The sequence below is a fragment of the Triticum urartu genome, chromosome 6 (genome assembly GCF_003073215.2).
Source record: "Triticum urartu cultivar G1812 chromosome 6, Tu2.1, whole genome shotgun sequence".
NCBI lineage: Eukaryota > Viridiplantae > Streptophyta > Magnoliopsida > Poales > Poaceae > Triticum > Triticum urartu.
In genome coordinates this window covers 558,552,833-558,570,702 of record NC_053027.1, presented here as the reverse complement: position 1 = coordinate 558,570,702, position 17,870 = coordinate 558,552,833, and the positions used below count along the sequence as shown (strand labels likewise).

Here is a 17,870-nt window from a genome sequence, read left to right as displayed (position 1 = left end):
CCAAAAAAACGCCACAAGTTCGGCGATCAATGCCACAAAGTTTGGCGATCACCACGCCACAGTTCGGCAATCAATCATACTCGAAAGTTCGGCGTTCAAAAGGAAGGACGCGTAGGCAATGCATCAAACGGCAGCGTGCTCCTCCGGCGTCGGACTGGCGGGAGTCGGCGTGCTCGGGCTGGTCGTCGTCGGCGCGGCTTCTGTGCTGGGCGTCGTGGAGGCATCATCACTGCGGCGACGTCGTGAAGCTGGCCGACGACCCGACGCTCTGCTGGCTCCAGGAAGCTTGTGGGCCGTGGCCGCCGGGTGGATTCATCATCCCCGCGCGAGACGCCGACTCTGCCCGCTCCGCCGCCGCCGCCCTGTCCCGGGCCCTCTTGGCGTTGAGCCTATTCTGCCGGTTGGTGGTGACAGCCTCCCGGCGCTGAACCTCCGCCTTCCAGTCGGTGTTCGACATGCCGGGTGGTTTTGACGGCGGCGCCCTCGGCTTCCTCTGCTTCGGCTAGGTGGCATCGGCATCGGCAACGGCGCGAGGGGCCGTATACTTCTTCGGCGGCATGGCGAGATGCCGGCCGAATGGCGGGGAGAGGGAGGAGAATGGCGGGAGAAGAGAGCAGAACGGGGGAATGAAGGGATAATGGAGGGGAAAAGTAGGGGATCGGCGGGAAAAAGTGCCTTCACTCGCCGACAGAGCAGACCCACAAGCCTTTTTGCTTCAGCCGGCGCCCCCAGGCGGCCCCCGGGGGCTTGGGTTCGGCTCGGGTTCGCCGGCTGTTATTTCGGCCCAAACCGGCGATAAACAAGGTCCTGGGGGCGCGACTGGGCCATTTTTTTTACGCCGGCGCTAAAAAATGGCCTGGGGAGGGGGAAGCGGCCTGTTGGGGGCGCGGCTGGAAATGCCCTAAGAAACCTACGTCACATGATACAGCTGCTGTACATAGAGGAGATCATGATGAGGCAGAGAGGTGCTGCATCCAATGGCTGACCGAGGGGGCTGGTAACACTGCTTTTTTTTCAGAAAAAATAACAAGTGCTTGGCGTGCAAAGAACAAGATCAAGCAGCTAGAGAAAACTGATGGTACTTCTGTTACTGATCAAAGCAAAGATGGTGCAGATGACTAATGAGTTTTATTCAAACTTGTACACTTCAGAAGGAACTATTGGGATGGAGGTATCCCACATACCTTCGAGAGTGGACGGGGCGAGAAATGCACGTCCAAATAAGGAATATATCAAAGAAGAGGTTAAAGAGGCCCTGTTTCAAATGTTCCCTACTAAGGTTGCGGTACCAGATGGGGTCTTGGATGCCCCATTACGGTTAACTTTATTACAATCTATGAGTGCTTGCATTATATGAAAACAAAAAGGGTCAATAGCAACAGATTATTTGCTTTAAAGCTGGATATGACAAAGGTGTATGATAGACCGGAATGACCTTACTTGAAGGCATAAACTAGGTGTTAGCCCACGTTTCACCGAAACTGTTATGTGCGTATCTTCAGTTTCTTATTCGGTGCTTTTTAATGGTGGTGGTTTCAATGCTTTCAGGCCATCTAGGGGAGTACGGCAGAGGGACCCTATTTCCCCATACCTTTTACTTCTAGCGGCAGAAGGGCTTTCATGCTTGCTCAAAACTCATGTTGATGGAGTTTGGGGCATAACAGTGGCACCAACTGCATCAGAAGTAAATCACCTTCTATTTGTCGATGACAATCTCTTGTTTTTTAAAGCAACCAGTGTCAGTGCTGTACGAATCAAGGATCTATTGAGGAGGTATTGTGATGCGTCCGGACAAAGACTCAATGTTGATAAGTGCTCTATTTATTTTAGCAAGGGTGTGCATGAAAACTTGCGGGCTAATGTAATGAATATTCTTGTAGTCCAGAATGAGTCACTTTCAGATAAGTACTTGGGCCTTCCCACGGATGTGAGGAAATCGAAAGAGGGATGTTTTAGGACGCCGTTAACTGCCACACGTGTGGTATATTCAACATGTGCCCACACATGGTGTGGTGTGCGCAGGAGGCAGCCCACACGGACTGTGTATGGGCGGACATCAGAATTGCCCACACGTGTGGGCGCGGCTACTTCGTGCCACACGCCAACAAGTACTACTCATCTTCACCCGTGCGTGTGGCACGAAGCAAAAATGCCCACACATCCTGGCGCAGCTACGTTAGGTACTCCGCGGGATGATGATTTAGTTGCCATCCCGGTTGGCAGATGTAGTTATCTGGGATGGCAAGTGTAGTTGTAAAAATATGGCAACTCTATCTGTTTTGGTTAACTATAGTTGCCATGTCTAATTTATGGTAGTTGCCGTGTGTAATCAAACCGTAATTGCCGTGTGTGATAAACTACTTGTCACATATGGTCAAACAGTAGTTGCCATGTGTGTTTACCTAGTTGCCACGTGTGGTCCAACCATAGTTGCCATCTATTGTTAATCACAGTTGTCATGTCTGTTTATCTGGTTGCCACGTACGCGCAACTGCAATTGCCGTCTAGCAAAAATTCACAGTTGCCATGTGTGTACTGAGTTGCCAAGTTCGCGTAACTGCAGTTGCCATTCACAACGTAGGAGTGTCGTGTGGGGCGAAAAGCAGTTCGCCCACACGCGCATGACCTAGGTGGTGGCTGTATGGGCAGAAACTAGTTCGCCCACACAGCGCAGCTGGCAAATGGCGTGGTGCGAGCGTACTCTCCAACGCCCACACACCAGCCCCATCCTACGTGGCACAGAAAATCAACCTTTTCGTGCCAAGATTCGTGCAAAAGACACTGGACAACGATCCAAGCGTGTGGGCGAGTTGGGGAACGCCGACACGTGTGGGTGTTAGAGTTTCCGATGTTTTATAGATACTTAAAGACAGAATCTGGAAACATGTGCAAGGGTGGATGGAAAAATTCTTACCAGCGGTCGACAAGGTTTACAGGCGTACCTGCGATGCCTTAGAAATCTACACAATCACAACCATCTATGGTTTTCTTTCGACAGAAACTATACTCTACTACTAAATTCCAGTCACCGGCTATATATGGTTAGGTATTCATGACAGGCGAATTTCACGGCCATAATTCCTCGGAGCATGATGCATCCGTAATTGACACCATGCTTGAAGCTGCATCACAGTCAGAACTGAAAACAAATTTCTTTCTAGCAGTCATATTTTTGGAGGGTATGGATAAACTGATCGATACAGCTCGACATATACCAATATTACATTGAAGGTGTAGGACGTTTCCTGTCATATTCTACTCTCGGCGACAGACACTGGAGCCAAATCGAAATGCTCCTCCAGCACCGACAGTACTTGGGGGAGTGAAGACACCATGAAGTCAGGCTTAACATCTTCAGGCAAAGAATCGTGGGGGGCGTATCGCCCTGTTTCGTCAAGTAGGCAAGTGAATGCTCCTGCTCTCTTTCCACAAACGATCTGCGCAAGGTTTTCAAAGGCAAGGCAAATGAATCAGTACACACGCACAAGCTATCGGAAAAGTTTAAGATTCACAAAAACTGTCCTGAACTCCGGCTTATGTAAGTAGTAGAATCAAGGAGCATTTAGCGAAAGCAGCACAGGCACAATTCCTTTTGATTCATGGGTATGATGGAAGTATGAAACTATAACTTACTGTGGAGCTTTCAAATTTTGAACTCATAATATCTACACTAATTTAGGAATCCTGATAGTATGCCTTGATAACTCGAACCATGGCACAAAGTGAACTGTATAGGAATCATTCATACGCTGAGCTACATAATGGGATGAAAAATGCTTACGTCATCCTTGAGGCTGTCACCAACCATGATCACCTCGGTTGGTGGAATGTCCCAAGTGGAGCAAATATGAAGCAATGGAGCTGGATCTGGCTTATAGGGACGGAATTCTCTGCTTAATGCAGGCACAAATGTCATCTGCGTAAGTTTCAGATGTGCGAGATTAGCATATTGAAGATGATTGCAATATCACAGATCCTGGAAAGTTATTTCACTTCACCATACCAATATATGACTAGCAAAAAATCAAGTCGGTTGAGCATAAAGTAAACCATGAATATTAAAAGATATATATTATGCAGAGTTACAACATAACCTCATAATTTGCCTAGATAACAACATTCAGCCTTTCTACATAACACAAGGATTGGGGAGATCGACATGAAGGTATGTTCAGAAAGGTGCAAGAAACTATTCCCTCCGTCCCATAATGTAAGATGTCTTTTGACACTACACTAGTGTCAAAATACGTCTTATATTATGGGATAGAGGGAGTAGTTGCAGAAGATTACCAAAATAAACACAGATTTGGGTTGAGTGTCGCAAGGTATATCACAGTAATATACATGAGCAAGAACAATGGATATCATCCTGAAAGTATAACCACGAGATGAACAGAATGAGTTTAGTGCAACAACTTACACCAAACCTTTGGTGAAACAAATCAACTGCGCCCTTCACATTGCGGGTGATTAAACCCCTCCTGTGTAATACCAATGGTAATTATCAATAACAAAAGCATAAATATCTCTAATCTAATAAAGTAACTACATACAGATGCCACTAATAATTGCAGTTATTTCTGTACCATTAGTCTGGCAGATTTCTACAATAAGAAACAGATGCTACACATGAACTCAATGGCACATGTCAAAAAAAGTAACAGTGTCTGTTATATACTTATATACAAGTAAACAACAAACTAGTAAGCAACATCCAAATCTGATGCGTAGCTCACAATTTTTTTTAAAGAAAGCAACCGCCTCTGTTATATACAAGTAAACAACAAACTAGTAAGGCACCTGCTGCTAGAGTGCTTCTTCCTGATCACTAGGATTGTTGGCATTAAGAAGTCAGTTGGAGATTCATAATTAGTGATCTAATTCACAACCCAATTAAGAATAAAAATGCATGATTTTCTGACACGATAATTTATGGCTCCAGAGAGTTTAAGTTCCCACTACAGGATGTATGGGAATTCCTTGGAATAACATGATTTCATCAAAAAGTTGACAGAGCAAGACGTACTGATCATCAGAAGTAATGTTTCTAAATGAGGTATAATGTTGTGCGAACATATAACTGCATATTTAATCGTGGATTTGCAATAGCATGGGTTTGCATATCAAATTTCGATTTTCGATCCATCCAATCTATATAGCCTACAAGGCATTCTTCCTATCATCCGAAAACAACCTCTCTAACTTCCTGAAATGTTAGTCCGTACATCAATCGACAGACAGTTCACTATTAATACAGCAAAGTCCCAAATCATGGCATGAACAAACTTTTAAGCAACTGCATGGTAGTGATACTACCAGGTGCAAATGGTATTACACCTGCACCAAATCAATTCTGAAAACAAAGTGCAATTGAGCACATAGTGAACTGTACAACTAACTGAACTGAATTGAGCTACATTTTGGGGCAAAGAATCCCACCTGATCTGCCTCGCGTCGAGGAACCCGCAGAGCTCCGCGGCCCCTGCAAACCACAAGCACCGTCACACGCCGATAAGGGAATCAGAATCCGACGCGAGGGGGGCCGACCGGGAGGGGCTCACCGGGCATGATCTGGAGGCGGTCGAGGCCGTCGCGCTCGAACCGGGCGATGGCCTCGTAGGCGCGGCGCTGCTCGTCGGGGCCCCAGGCCTCGATGCAGTGGAGGATGTCGACGGCGCCCCCGCCGGCCTCGCGCGCCGCGGCGTAGGCCGCCTCCCCGCCGAGCACCTCGCGGTACATGGCCGGGAAGTCGATGACGGGCACCGTCAGGGTCCCGTCCATGTCGAACACCACGCCCCGCAGCGGGCCCCTGCGGCGGGCGGGCGCGGAGGAGGAGGAGGACATGGAGACGGCGGCGGGCGGGCGGGGAGCGAGGCGGCGGCGTGGGAGGAGGAGGAGGGGGCGGGGGCCGCCGGCGAGGAGGCGGTGCGCGGGGAGCAGGCGGGGGAGGAGCATGCGTGGCGCGGTCTCCGGCCGGCCGCGTCTGTCTGTGGCGTGCGCGCGCGCGTGCCGGCGGCTGGGCGTGTGGTGGGTGGGAGTCGGAGCCCGCGCGTGTGGCTCTGATCCTGGATTACGCGCCGCATTTTTCTCCAACAGAGTTACGTCTTCCAGCATGGATCACGCACAGCTATTGCAGGCATCTAACTGCTTTACGTCTTCCAGTATGGGTCACGCACAGGTATATCATCATTCGCTAATGGAAACCACCTCAATGATCTTGATCTTAAGCTTGTAAGACTGGTTCTGCACAGGGGTTGAAAATATGTGTTTAAGCGCAAAGTGTGCATACCAATGAAAGTAACATCAAGATATTTTCACAGTACCATAGAATCATTAGGTTCTACACCAGCCAAGGCATTGATATTTTCAAAGCTAGGATTCTGCAATTCAATTCCGTTAGGTACATTCCTGATTCTATACAATTACAACATGTCATAATTACCTAGTGCACAAAGCATCAGAGAGATCAGAATGAAATATTATAACATGAGTGCAGTCGGGAATGTGTTCTCGAAAGCCGTTGCACCTGAACATTTTGGAGACATTTTGTTTAGGTGGTTTGCGCAAATTTCAATGAACAAACGAAGTCTGAACACATGTTGGCCAATATTTATACATGTGTACGGGTCCACCATTACTCCAACAAACAATATCAGAATGGGTTTCCTTTTTAGACCAGTCATGCACAAAATCTCGCCCAAAGAGTAACAATTGCATGTTTTCTTTACAATTCATTATCGAGTTATTTCGTGCGATGAAACTACTTGTAAAATGTATGATGCCATGATCTTAATAAAAATACACATTCTCCATCTATGATGGAAATTTGGTGTCTTGGTTCTCCAGCAGCACCGGTAGGGGGCAAAAGGTTGGCAACAACAGTAACCAAACCAACTACATCTATAAATTCAGAAAAATGCAAGAGTTTCAGAGTAGGACAGAGCAAACTGGTAAGGAAGTTGAATTTCACAAATTAAAATTAATGCAAACTAACCTGACATAATTAAGCACAATTGATCAAATATGTTTTTCAAGCTTGGAAAGCAGAAGCACATTAGAAGCAAATCATAGGAAAGCCCGATGGCCGAGGATTTATAAGAATCACGTTGGTTCTGCCGACAAAAGGTTATATAATGTGATATGCTGCTTTGTACTTTTCTTTTGCCTGTATTATCAAATGTCGTTCAATCTTGTACACCGCCCCCCCACCCCTCGGGATTCTGTCTCTGAACTTGCTCATCTTGTATTTTCGTATTAGGCCCTCTGCTCTTTCTCCCTAAGAAAGAAAATCAATGGCATTATCTGTCATTTTTAACTAAGGTACTAAGCAACACAAATCTAATTACAAAAAATAGCTGCTCTAACCTTTCGGTCAACCATAACAAAGTTTAGACTGTACAATATGGAGGGATTAGTGCTCCAATGCTCCCATATTATTCTGATTGGAACGATAAACATTAAGCCGTACATATTTCTTGCTAAATCCTTTTAGCAGAGCACCTTCCATCACAACACTATGAGGGTATCTAGGATGCATTACAACAATTGTTAGTATCAATATGGAACTATAATAGATTGAACTCATGATAAAATCTTTCCTGCAAAAAAAGAAATCATGATAAAATCGTAAAATGGCAAAGATAAAAGAGTGGAATAGAAATAAAAAATTATGGGCTAAATTCATCATAATTAGAAACAACAACGAAGGAAAAGAAGAAAATAAAAAGGATTAAGCGTGTGGGATAGATTGATAGAAAAAGACCATCGCTTATCCCCGACCGCCACTCATAAGGAAGACAATCAATAAATAAATCATACTCCGACTTCATCACATAACGGTTCACCATACGTGCATACTACGGGAATCACAAGCTTCAACACAAGTATTTCTCAAATTCACAACTACTCAACTAGCACAACTTTAATATCACCATCTTTATATCTCAAAACAATTATCAAGTATCAAACTTCTCATAGTATTCAACACTCATAAGAAAGTTTTATTATTAATCTTGTATACCAAGCATATTAAGACTTTAAGCAAATTACCATACTATTTAGGACTCTCAAAATAATCTAAGTGAAGCATGAGAGATCAATGGTTTCTATAAAACAAATCCACCACCGTGCTCTAAAATATATAAGTGGAGTACTAGAGCAAAACTACATAACTCAAAAGATATAAGCGAAGCACATAGAGTATTCTAACAAATTCCAAATCATGTATGGCTCTTTCAAAAGGTGTGTACAGCAAGGATGATTGTGGTAAACTAACAAATAAAGACTCAAATCGTACAAGACGCTCCAAGCAAAACACATATTATGTGGTGAATAAAAATATAGCTCCAAGTAAAGTTACCGATAGAAGTAGACGAAAGAGGGGATGCCTTCCTTGGCATACCCAAACTTTGGCTTTTAGGTGTCCTTAGATTATCTTGGGGGTGCCATGGGCATCCCCAAGCTTAGGCTCTTGCCACTCCTTGTTTCATAATCCATCAAATCTTTACCCAAAACTTGAAAACTTCACAACACAAAACTTAAAGTAGAAAATCTCATGAGCTCCGTTAGCGAAAGAAAATAAAAGACCACTTCAAGGTACTGTAATGAACTCATTCTTTATTTATATTGGTGTTAAACCTACTGTATTCCAACTTCTCTATGGTTTATAAAATATTTTACTAACCATAGATTCATCAAAATAAGCAAAAAACACACGAAAAAGAGAATCTATCAAAAACAGAACAGTCTGTAGTAATCTGTAGCTAGCGCAAGATCTGGTAGGCATCCTTTTTCTAAGATTTTCATTGAAAGCAACATAGTCTAGAGATTGAAAACGCATTATTTCTTATTGATCAAAGAGGATGGCCTCTATGGGAGGATGGCAAGCGTCCACCCTATAATGCGCAAAGATTTCTTTGGCCTCTTTTATTATGAATGAAACTCATGAGCCAAAAAGATAGTAACGACACGCTTAACAGAAGAATGCTCAATATTAGAAAATTCTAGGAAAATCCTTTGTATGGAAGGATGCATGTGCATGAATTGCCTTTCAAGTTCGACTATAAGCATGGCAATAGCGTCCGCAAGACTACTAGTTCTATGAAGAATAGAACTACCCATAGAGGGCGAAGCACCGGCACAAGTAAAGAAATCTTGAATAACTCCTTTTCCAATAATATTACCACTACCAACACGGAATCTTTTTATATGTGAGATAGTGGGTTCTTTAGTAGGAGCATCAAAATAATTATCGACAATAGTATCCCCAATTTCAGACATAGAGGCAGAAGGTAAAGAACTAGCCATAACGACAAGTAACCAAACTAACACACAAGCAAGCAAAAAGCAAGCGGACAAAAGAGGCAAAAAGAGAAGGAGAGGGAGGATAGAGAGAGAGGGCAAATAAAACGGCAAGGGTGAAGTGGGGGGAGAGGAAAACGAGAGGCAAATGGCAAATAATATAATGCGGGAGATAAGGGTATGTGATGGGTACTTGGTATGTTGACTTTTGCGTAGACCTCCCCGGCAACGGCGCCAGAAATCCTTCTTGCTACCTCTTTTAGCACTCGTTGGTTTTCCCCGAAGAGGAAGGGATGATGCAGCAAAGTAGCGTAAGTATTTCCCTCAGTTTTTGAGAACCAAGGTATCAATCCAGTAGGAGGCTACGCGCGAGTCCCTCGTACCTGCACAAAACAAATAAATCCTCGCAACCAACGCAAATAGGGGTTGTCAATCCCTATAAGGCCACTTACGAGAGTGAGATCTGATAGATATGATAAGATAATTTTTTTTGGTATTTTTATGATAAAGATGCAAAGTAAATAAAGGCAAGGTAAATAGCAAAGTAAATAACTAAGTAGTAGGAGGTTGATATGATAAAGATAGACCCGCGGGCCATAGGTTTCACTAGTGGCTTCTCTCGAGAGCATAAGTATTCTACGGTGGGTGAACAAATTACTGTTGAGCAATTGACAGAATTGAGCATAGTTATGAGAATATCTAGGTATGATCATGTATATAGGCATCACGTCCGAGACAAGTAGACCGACTCCTGCCTGCATCTACTACTATTACTCCACTCATCGACCGCTATCCAGCATGCATCTAGAGTATTAAGTTAAAAAACAGAGTAACGCCTTAAGCAAGATGACATGATGTAGAGGGATAGACTCATGCAATATGAAGAAACCCCCCTCTTGTTATCCCCGATGGCAACAATACAATGTGCCTTGCTACCCTTACTGTCACCGGGAAAGGACACAGTAAGATTGAACCCAAAGCTAAGCACGTCTCCCATTGCAAGAAAGATCAATCTAGTAGGCCAAACCAAACTAATAATTCGAAGAGACTTGCAAAGATAACCAATCATACATAAAAGAATTCAGAGAAGATTCAAATATTATTCATAGATAGACTTGATCATAAACCCACAATTCATCGGTCTCAACAAACACACCGTGAAAAGAAGATTACATCGAATAGATCTCCACAAGAGAGGGAAAGAACATTGTATTGAGATCCAAAAAGAGAGAAGAAGCCATCTAGCTACTAACTATGGACCCATAGGTCTGAAGTAAACTACTCACACTTCATCGGAGAGGCTATGGTGTTGATGTAGAAGCCCTTCGTGATCGATGCCCCCTCCGGCGGAGCTCCGGAACAGGCCCCAAGATGGGATCTCGTGGATACAGAAAGTTACGGCGGTGGAATTAGGGTTTTGGCTCCATATCTGATCGTTTGGGGGTACGTGGGTATATATAGGAGGAAGAAGTACGTCGGTGGAGCAACAGGGGGCCCACGAGGGTGGAGGGCGCGCCTAGGGGGTAGGCGCACCCCCTACCCCGTGGCCTCCTGTTACGTGGCTTGACGTAGGGTCCAAGTCTCCTGAGTTGTATTCGATGAGAAAATCACGTTCCCGAAGGTTTCATTCCGTTTGGACTCCATTTGATATTCCTTTTCTTCGAAACCCTAAAACAGGAAAAAAACAACAATTATGGGCTGGGCCTCCGGTTAATAGGTTAGTCCCAAAAATAATATAAAAGTGGATAATAAAGCCCAATAATGTCCAAAATAGTAGATAATATAGCATGGAGCAATCAAAAATTATAGATACGTTGGAGACGTATCAGCCATCTCTGCATGACACTTCTTCAACTTGGAAACGTGAAATACATCATGAACTCCTGACAGTCCTTCGGGTAACTCCAACTTGTAGGCAACCTCTCCCATGCGTTCCAAGACTCGGTATGGTCCTACAAATCTCGGGGCTAACTTTCCCTTAACTCCAAAACGCTTAACTCCTCGCAGAGGCGACACTCGCAGATATGCTCTATCTCCAATTTCATAGACTAGCTCCTTGCGTTTTGAATCTGCATAACTCTTCTGCCTGGACTGAGCTACCTTCAGTCTATCTCGAATCAGCTTAACCTTCTCTTCTGACTCTTTAATCAAATCCGGTCCGAACAACTGACGGTCTCCAACTTCATCCCACATCATACAGGGCTTCGAATGGTGCCATCTTCAAACTGGCCTGATAGATGTTGTTGTATGAGAACTCCGCGTAGGGAAAGTTTTCATCCCAACTAGATCCATAATCTAGCGCACAAGCTCTCAACATGTCATCCAGAATCTGATTTACTCTCTCGGTCTGTCCATCTGTCTGCGGGTGAAAAGTTGTACTGAATTCTAATATGGTTCCCAAAGTCTGGTGCAACTGATGCCAAAACTTTGAAGTAAACTGTGTTCCTCTATCTGATATGATGGTCCTCGAAACTCCGTGCAGACATACAATCATGGTCATGTATATCTTGTCCAACTTCGCACTTGTATAGGTGGTTTTCACTGGGATAAAGTGAGCTACTTTGGTCAAGCAATCCACTACTACTCAGATAGAATCATATCCCGATCGGGTCCTGGGTAATTCGGTGATGAAATCCATGCCAAGCTTATCCCACTTCCATTCGGGTATCGGCAAAGGCTACAGTAATCCTGCTCGCTTCTGATGTTCTGCCTTCACTCAATGACATACATCACATACAGCTACATACTCGGTAATATCCTTCTTCATTCCAGTCCACCAGAAACACTCCTTCAAATCCAAATACATCTTGGTGTTTCCGGGGTGTATCGAGTATGGCGAGTCATGAGCTTCCTGAAGTATCAACTTCCTGATCTCGGCATTGTTGGGCACAAATATACGGTTCTCAAACCACAAGGTGTCGTGCTCATCCTCACGAAAACCTTTGGCTTTGCCTTCAGCCATCTTCTCCATTATCTCGGCAATTTCCTTGTCGTCTTTCTGAGCTTCTCGAATCTTTCCCAATAATGTCGACTGAACTTCCAATGTTGTAAAAAAACCTCTAGGAACAATCTCCAAACGGAGTTCCCTGAGATCTTCTGCTAACTCCTTTCGCAATCCTTTACTTAAGAAGGTATTGGCATAACTTTTCCGGTTCAAAGCGTCTGCTACGACATTGGCCTTGCCTGGGTGGTAATGCAGCTTCATGTCATAATCCTTTATGAGCTCCAACCATCTCCTTTGCCTGAGATTCAACTCCTTGTGAGTAAAAATGTACTTCAAACTCTTGTGATCCATGTACACATCACATCGGTTTCCAATAAGAAAGTGTCTCAAGGTTTTGAGTGCATGCACTACAGCTGCTAACTCCAAATCATGCGTGGCATAATTCAACTCATGCGGTCGGAGTTGTCATGAGGCGTACGAAACAACTCTTCCATCTTGCATAAGTACACTTCCAAGTCCTAAGCGAGAGGCGTCGCAATGCACTTGGAAATCCTTACGTATATCTGGCAGAATCATCACTGGGGCCGTAGTTAGACGTTTCTTCAACTCCTGGAAACTCGCTTCACATTCTTCAGTCCAATAGAACTTGGTGTCCTTCTTCAACAATGTCATCATATAGGCTTCATAATCTTAGAAAAATTCTCAATGAATCTTCGATAGTATCCCGCGAGTCCAAGAAAACTACGGATCTCTCCAACTGAGGTGGGTGCCAACCACTCAGTGACTGATTGAACCTTGGTAGGATCTATTGCTATACCTTCTCCTGATATAACATGTCCAAGAAATCCAACTTCCTTCAACCAAAACTCACATTTGCTGAACTTGGCATACAACTGATGCTCCCCGAGCTTCTCAAGAACTAAACGCAAATGCTCCTTGTGTTCCTCTTCATCCTTTGAGTATACCAAGATATCATCAATGAACACCACAACAAACTTGTCCAAGAACTCCATAAACACCTTATTCATCATGCTCATGAAATAGGCAGGGGCATTAGTCAATCCAAATGACATAACCGTGTACTCATATAGCCCGTACCCTGTGGTAAAAAATGTTTTAGGTATATCCTTCTCTCGAATCTTCAGCTGGTGGTATCCTAATCGTAGATCGATCTTCGAAAACACTTTAGCTCCTTGCAGCTGGTCAAATAAATCATTAATCATCGGCAGCGGGTACTTGTTCTTGATCATCACTTCATTCAACGCACGATAATCAACAACCATCCTCAATGATCCATTCTTATTTTCAAGCAAGAGCACTGGGGCTCCCCAAGGTGATGAACTCCGTCGAATGTAACCTTTCTCCAATAACTCCTTAATCTGTTTCTTGATCTCCTCCAGATCATTCGCGGTCATCCGGTATGGTCTCTTCGATATAGTCCTGGTGCCTGGCAACAGCTCTATCAAAAACTCGTTGTCTCGATCTGGCGGCATGCCTGGTAGCTTCTCTAGAAATACATCCGGATAATCCTTCACTACAGGCACTTCCTCCTGAACAACTCCTGAGAGGGAATTTACTTGGGTTCTCCTTGGCGCATGCCTGGATACATACTTGATCATTTTTCCCTCCGGGGTGGTAAGTAGAATTGACTTACTAGCGCAATCCATGTTTCCCCCATACATCGATAGCCAATCCATGCCTAGAATCACATCCAAACCTTGTGACTCCAGAATTATCAAGTCGGATGGGAAAACATGATTACCTATGGTTAATGGCATCTGAAAACATCCACTGCTTGCCATATACTCAGCTCTGGGTGAGGTTACTAACATAGGTGTCCTAAGAACTTTAGTGGGAAACTTATACTTATCCACAAATCCCCTTGATATGTATGAATGCGATGCGCCAGTATAAAAAGAATGGTTGCAGTAAATGACTTAAGTAAAAACTTACCGATAACTGCATCTAGCTGCTCTTCTACCTCCTCCACGTTCACGTGGTTCACTTGTCCTTTGTTAAATGGATTGGGCTCTTCCCAGAGTTCCCATTACCATTTCCGTTCTTCGCTTCAGGACACTCAGTGGCATAGTGTCCAGTCTTCCCGCACTTGAAACAAGTAACGTGGCTTAGGTCCCTCTTGGCGGGTGTGGCTGGATTGGAACGGTTCTGACTGGTGCTTGCTCCATTCCCATTCCCATTCTTTGGGCCATTATTATTATGAGAACCTCCTCCATTGTGAGTGTGGCCTCCATGGTTATGTGTAAGTCCTCCTGAGTTCGGGGTAAAACAAGGCTTCTGCTGAGCTCCTGAATTATACTTCCCTTGTCCATACTTCCTCTTGCGGCTCTCTATCTGCTGCTGCTTCCCTTCGATCATGAGAGCTTTATCTACCAACTCCTGGTACTTGTTAAATATTGCCACCATTAACTGCATACTCATCTCATCATTCAGCCCTTCCATAAACTTCTCCTGCTTCGCGGCATCTGTGGCCACATCATCTGGGGCATAGCGAGATAACTTACTAAACTCATCCACGTACTGCCCCACAGTACAGTTCCCCTGGCTTAAGTTGTGAAACTCACGCTTCTTCATGCACATAGCTCCAGTTGAGACATGGGCGGTGCGGAATGCTTGCTGAAACTGCTCCCAAGTGACATTGGCTATAGGAAAAGTGGCTGTTTAATTCTCCCACCATGAGGCTGCTGGTCCATCCAATTGGTGTGCGGCAAAACGCACCTTCTCAGCATCTATGCAACCTGCGGTGGTCAACTCTCTTCCAATCCTGCGCAGCCAATCATCAGCAACTATTGGCTCGGTGCTACTGGAAAACACCGGCGGCTGCAACCTCAGAAAATGGGCTAAGTTGTCAACTGGAGGTGGTGGCGGTGGGTTGTTATTGTTTTTGTTGCCTTGGTTCTGAACTAACAACTGCATCAAGGCATTCTGCTGCTGGATCAACTGAGTGAGCTCCGGTGGGAAGACAAATCCGGTATCACATCTCGGAGGCATCTGATGGGTTTAGAGGGAAGAGATTAGAATAGAATTAGGTCTATTGAGAAAGCACTACCCATATGCACATGAGACAATCACAATCATATCATATCACTCAATCAATCAAGCAAGGGCATACAATCAATAACTATTGTTACAGTGCTCAGCCTATACTATATACATGGGGGAAAATACTACTTGTTCATATGGTGGTCTACTAGAAATTTTGATCGGTGGAAGACTCCATGATATCTACTCCAGCTTCGTCTTCATAATCATCATCACTACCATCGGGGTCGGAGTCGGTGTCGTCGATGATGATGTAGTCTTCAGAATGAATCTCCTTAGGTTCGTCGTCTTCTCCTCCTGGCGCGGGGTCTCCCATGAAAACTCCTAGCTTCCTTGTCAGGTTGTCAGTCATCTCCACTAGTATCGTAATTTCCTCCTCATATCCATCGTGTGTAAGCTCCTCTTCTAGCTCTGTGATCCTGGTCATTGCCTTCTTCAAATTTATCATGCTTGTGCACATTTGGTTCTCCTGGTGATGTATGTGATGGTTTAACTCCTGGATGAATGCTGCAATAGACCTGTCTTTCCTGGTACTGATCATCTCCCATTGCTCATCTCGGCGCCCACATATCTGGTAGATAGTGTCCTTCAGCTCCTGTTTGTAGACTTCTCCAATACGTCCTATAGCAATGTGGGCTGCCATACTCTTTCCTAGACTCCAGGTTGGTGCATCAAAGGAAAACTCTGTGGATTTAGTGACTGGTGCAATTGTCCTTCCTGGAATTTGAACTCGAATCATCCAGCGCTCCTCTTCTAGCAAGGTGGCGGTGTAGGTCCCGGTGAAGCTTGGTATTCAGATGTTTAGGTACCTAGTGACTTCCTTCAAGTGTCGTCCAAAAGGCGTGTCTTCATCCGGTTGTGCAAACATGTTCCTTGAGTCCGCCATCCTAAAGAGTAGAAAATGGAGAGGAGTCAGAAATGAGTAGAGAAGAGTGACCTATGGCTCATCTTAGTGGTCGTGTCCTACATTCAGCGTGTGCTCTGATACCATCTTGTAGCGACCCGACCTCAGACAGTCAAGTCTCTGTGCTTCAGTGTCATCCCTGGATCGATAATGCTGACACACATAGTACTCGAAGGATTTATAACAGAGTAGCAATCACACACTTATTACATCGATAGTCTCCAAAGAGAACTTATTACAATAAATATGGCTTAAGGCCATCTGAATAAGATAACAACGGAAGGCTTGGAAGAGAAAGTGAGTCCATCAACTCCAACGGCATAGCTGAGTGCATGAAAAACGACCTACAACATCTTACTTGTCGTCTGAAAACTCTGCAACATGATACGTTGCAACCCGAAAACGGGTCAGCACATGGAATATGCTGGCAATGTAACATAGTAGAGTAATGAATAGACAAATGCTATCACTATATGCATATATGGCTGGTGGAGGCTCTATGGTTAATATTTTTTGCAAAAAGCCAATTTTTTCCTACAACAAAGGAATATATTTTATTTAACTATCATGGTAGTTGAAACAACATTGAGAAGGTTCCTCCAACACAATCCCAATTAAAGTAGTTATCAACCGAACAAATTAGTCTTATAGTGATGAGATCAAATCAATAATTCAAGTACCAGATACTCAAGATGTCCATAACCGGGGACACGGCTAACCATGATTAGTTTATACACTCTGCAGAGGTTTGCGTACTTTCCCCACAAGACTCGATCTCCTCCATTGGATTTCTCGCACTACAGGGTGTTTGAGAAACGGATGACTAAGACACAGTCTTTCAGAAGCATTACTCTTTACTCTGGATGGACCATTACACCTACTTTCCCCTACATATGCTAGCCCACCACTGAAAGAGGTCACACAACATACTCAACTATGCTAGAGCCCATAGGATGAATAATCTTATGATCCCTTTGAGCCTGGGTGGCGGACCGTAGGATGATCACACGGGTACTCCGGGATATCCTAGGACAACACGGGATTATCCAGGTGCCCACAAGCAATCCACCTAGATGTGAATTGAAGTTGCCACCTTAAGTTGAACCATTAATTAACATCTCACATATGTCATGGATACACTCAAACCCAATCCACGTCTACGAGCATCGCATAGCAATATAAGCATAACGTAGAAGTAACTCCCAAGGGTTTGATAATAAAACAGGTAATAGGTTCTCATTTTTTTTACCAAAGAAAGTAGGGCAAAAACCCTACTGTGTGGCATTTTTCATTAATAAAGGAGTAGCAAAATAAATAGTCTTACAATGGTTGTTGGGGAAACAACCAGAGATAGAAGAATTACAAATAATGGGAAATGAGAAGAAAAGATAATCTAAGTTATTGAAATTAAATGTTGTCAATCCAGGATGACATGCCATCTTTCAGAGATGGTTTAGCTCTCATCATGGTAATCTTGAAAGATCTGATAAAATCATACTTGCATTCATTGATTGAGCAAGGTATCCCATCAAATATCATCCTATTTCTTTGATTCCAAATGCTCCAGCACCCCACTATCATAATTTCCATGAAATGTTTGATTTTGTATCTGTGATTGGCATCCATGATCATATTGTGAATATCCAAGTCAGAATTCCATTC

At 44.1% G+C, this 17,870-nt stretch overlaps 1 protein-coding gene across 1 annotated transcript; it reads right to left on the bottom strand.

The window, feature by feature from the left end:
* Positions 1–3,136: 3,136 nt before the first annotated feature.
* On the bottom strand, positions 3,137–6,117 carry LOC125515370 (haloacid dehalogenase-like hydrolase domain-containing protein At2g33255). Its single transcript, XM_048680836.1, has 5 exons — positions 5,562–6,117; positions 5,440–5,482; positions 4,421–4,481; positions 3,782–3,916; positions 3,137–3,437 (listed from the first exon to the last, which is right to left on the bottom strand). The coding sequence occupies exons 1-5, from the start codon at positions 6,112–6,114 to the stop codon at positions 3,249–3,251; spliced, it is 981 nt and encodes a 326-aa protein (XP_048536793.1). The 5' UTR covers positions 6,115–6,117; the 3' UTR covers positions 3,137–3,248.
* Between the last annotated feature and the right edge of the window lie 11,753 nt (positions 6,118–17,870).

Excerpts from the sequence above, each read along its gene's own strand:
- LOC125515370 (XM_048680836.1), bottom strand. The coding sequence starts at position 6,114 with ATGCTGGAAGACGTAACTCTGTTGGAGAAAAATGCGGCGCGTAATCCA. Across the intron at positions 3,917-4,420 it reads TGTTTCACCAAAGGTTTGGT|ATGACATTTGTGCCTGCATT; the intron begins GTAAGTTGTTGC and ends AAACTTACGCAG. Across the intron at positions 3,438-3,781 it reads GTGACAGCCTCAAGGATGAC|ATCGTTTGTGGAAAGAGAGC; the intron begins GTAAGCATTTTT and ends AACCTTGCGCAG.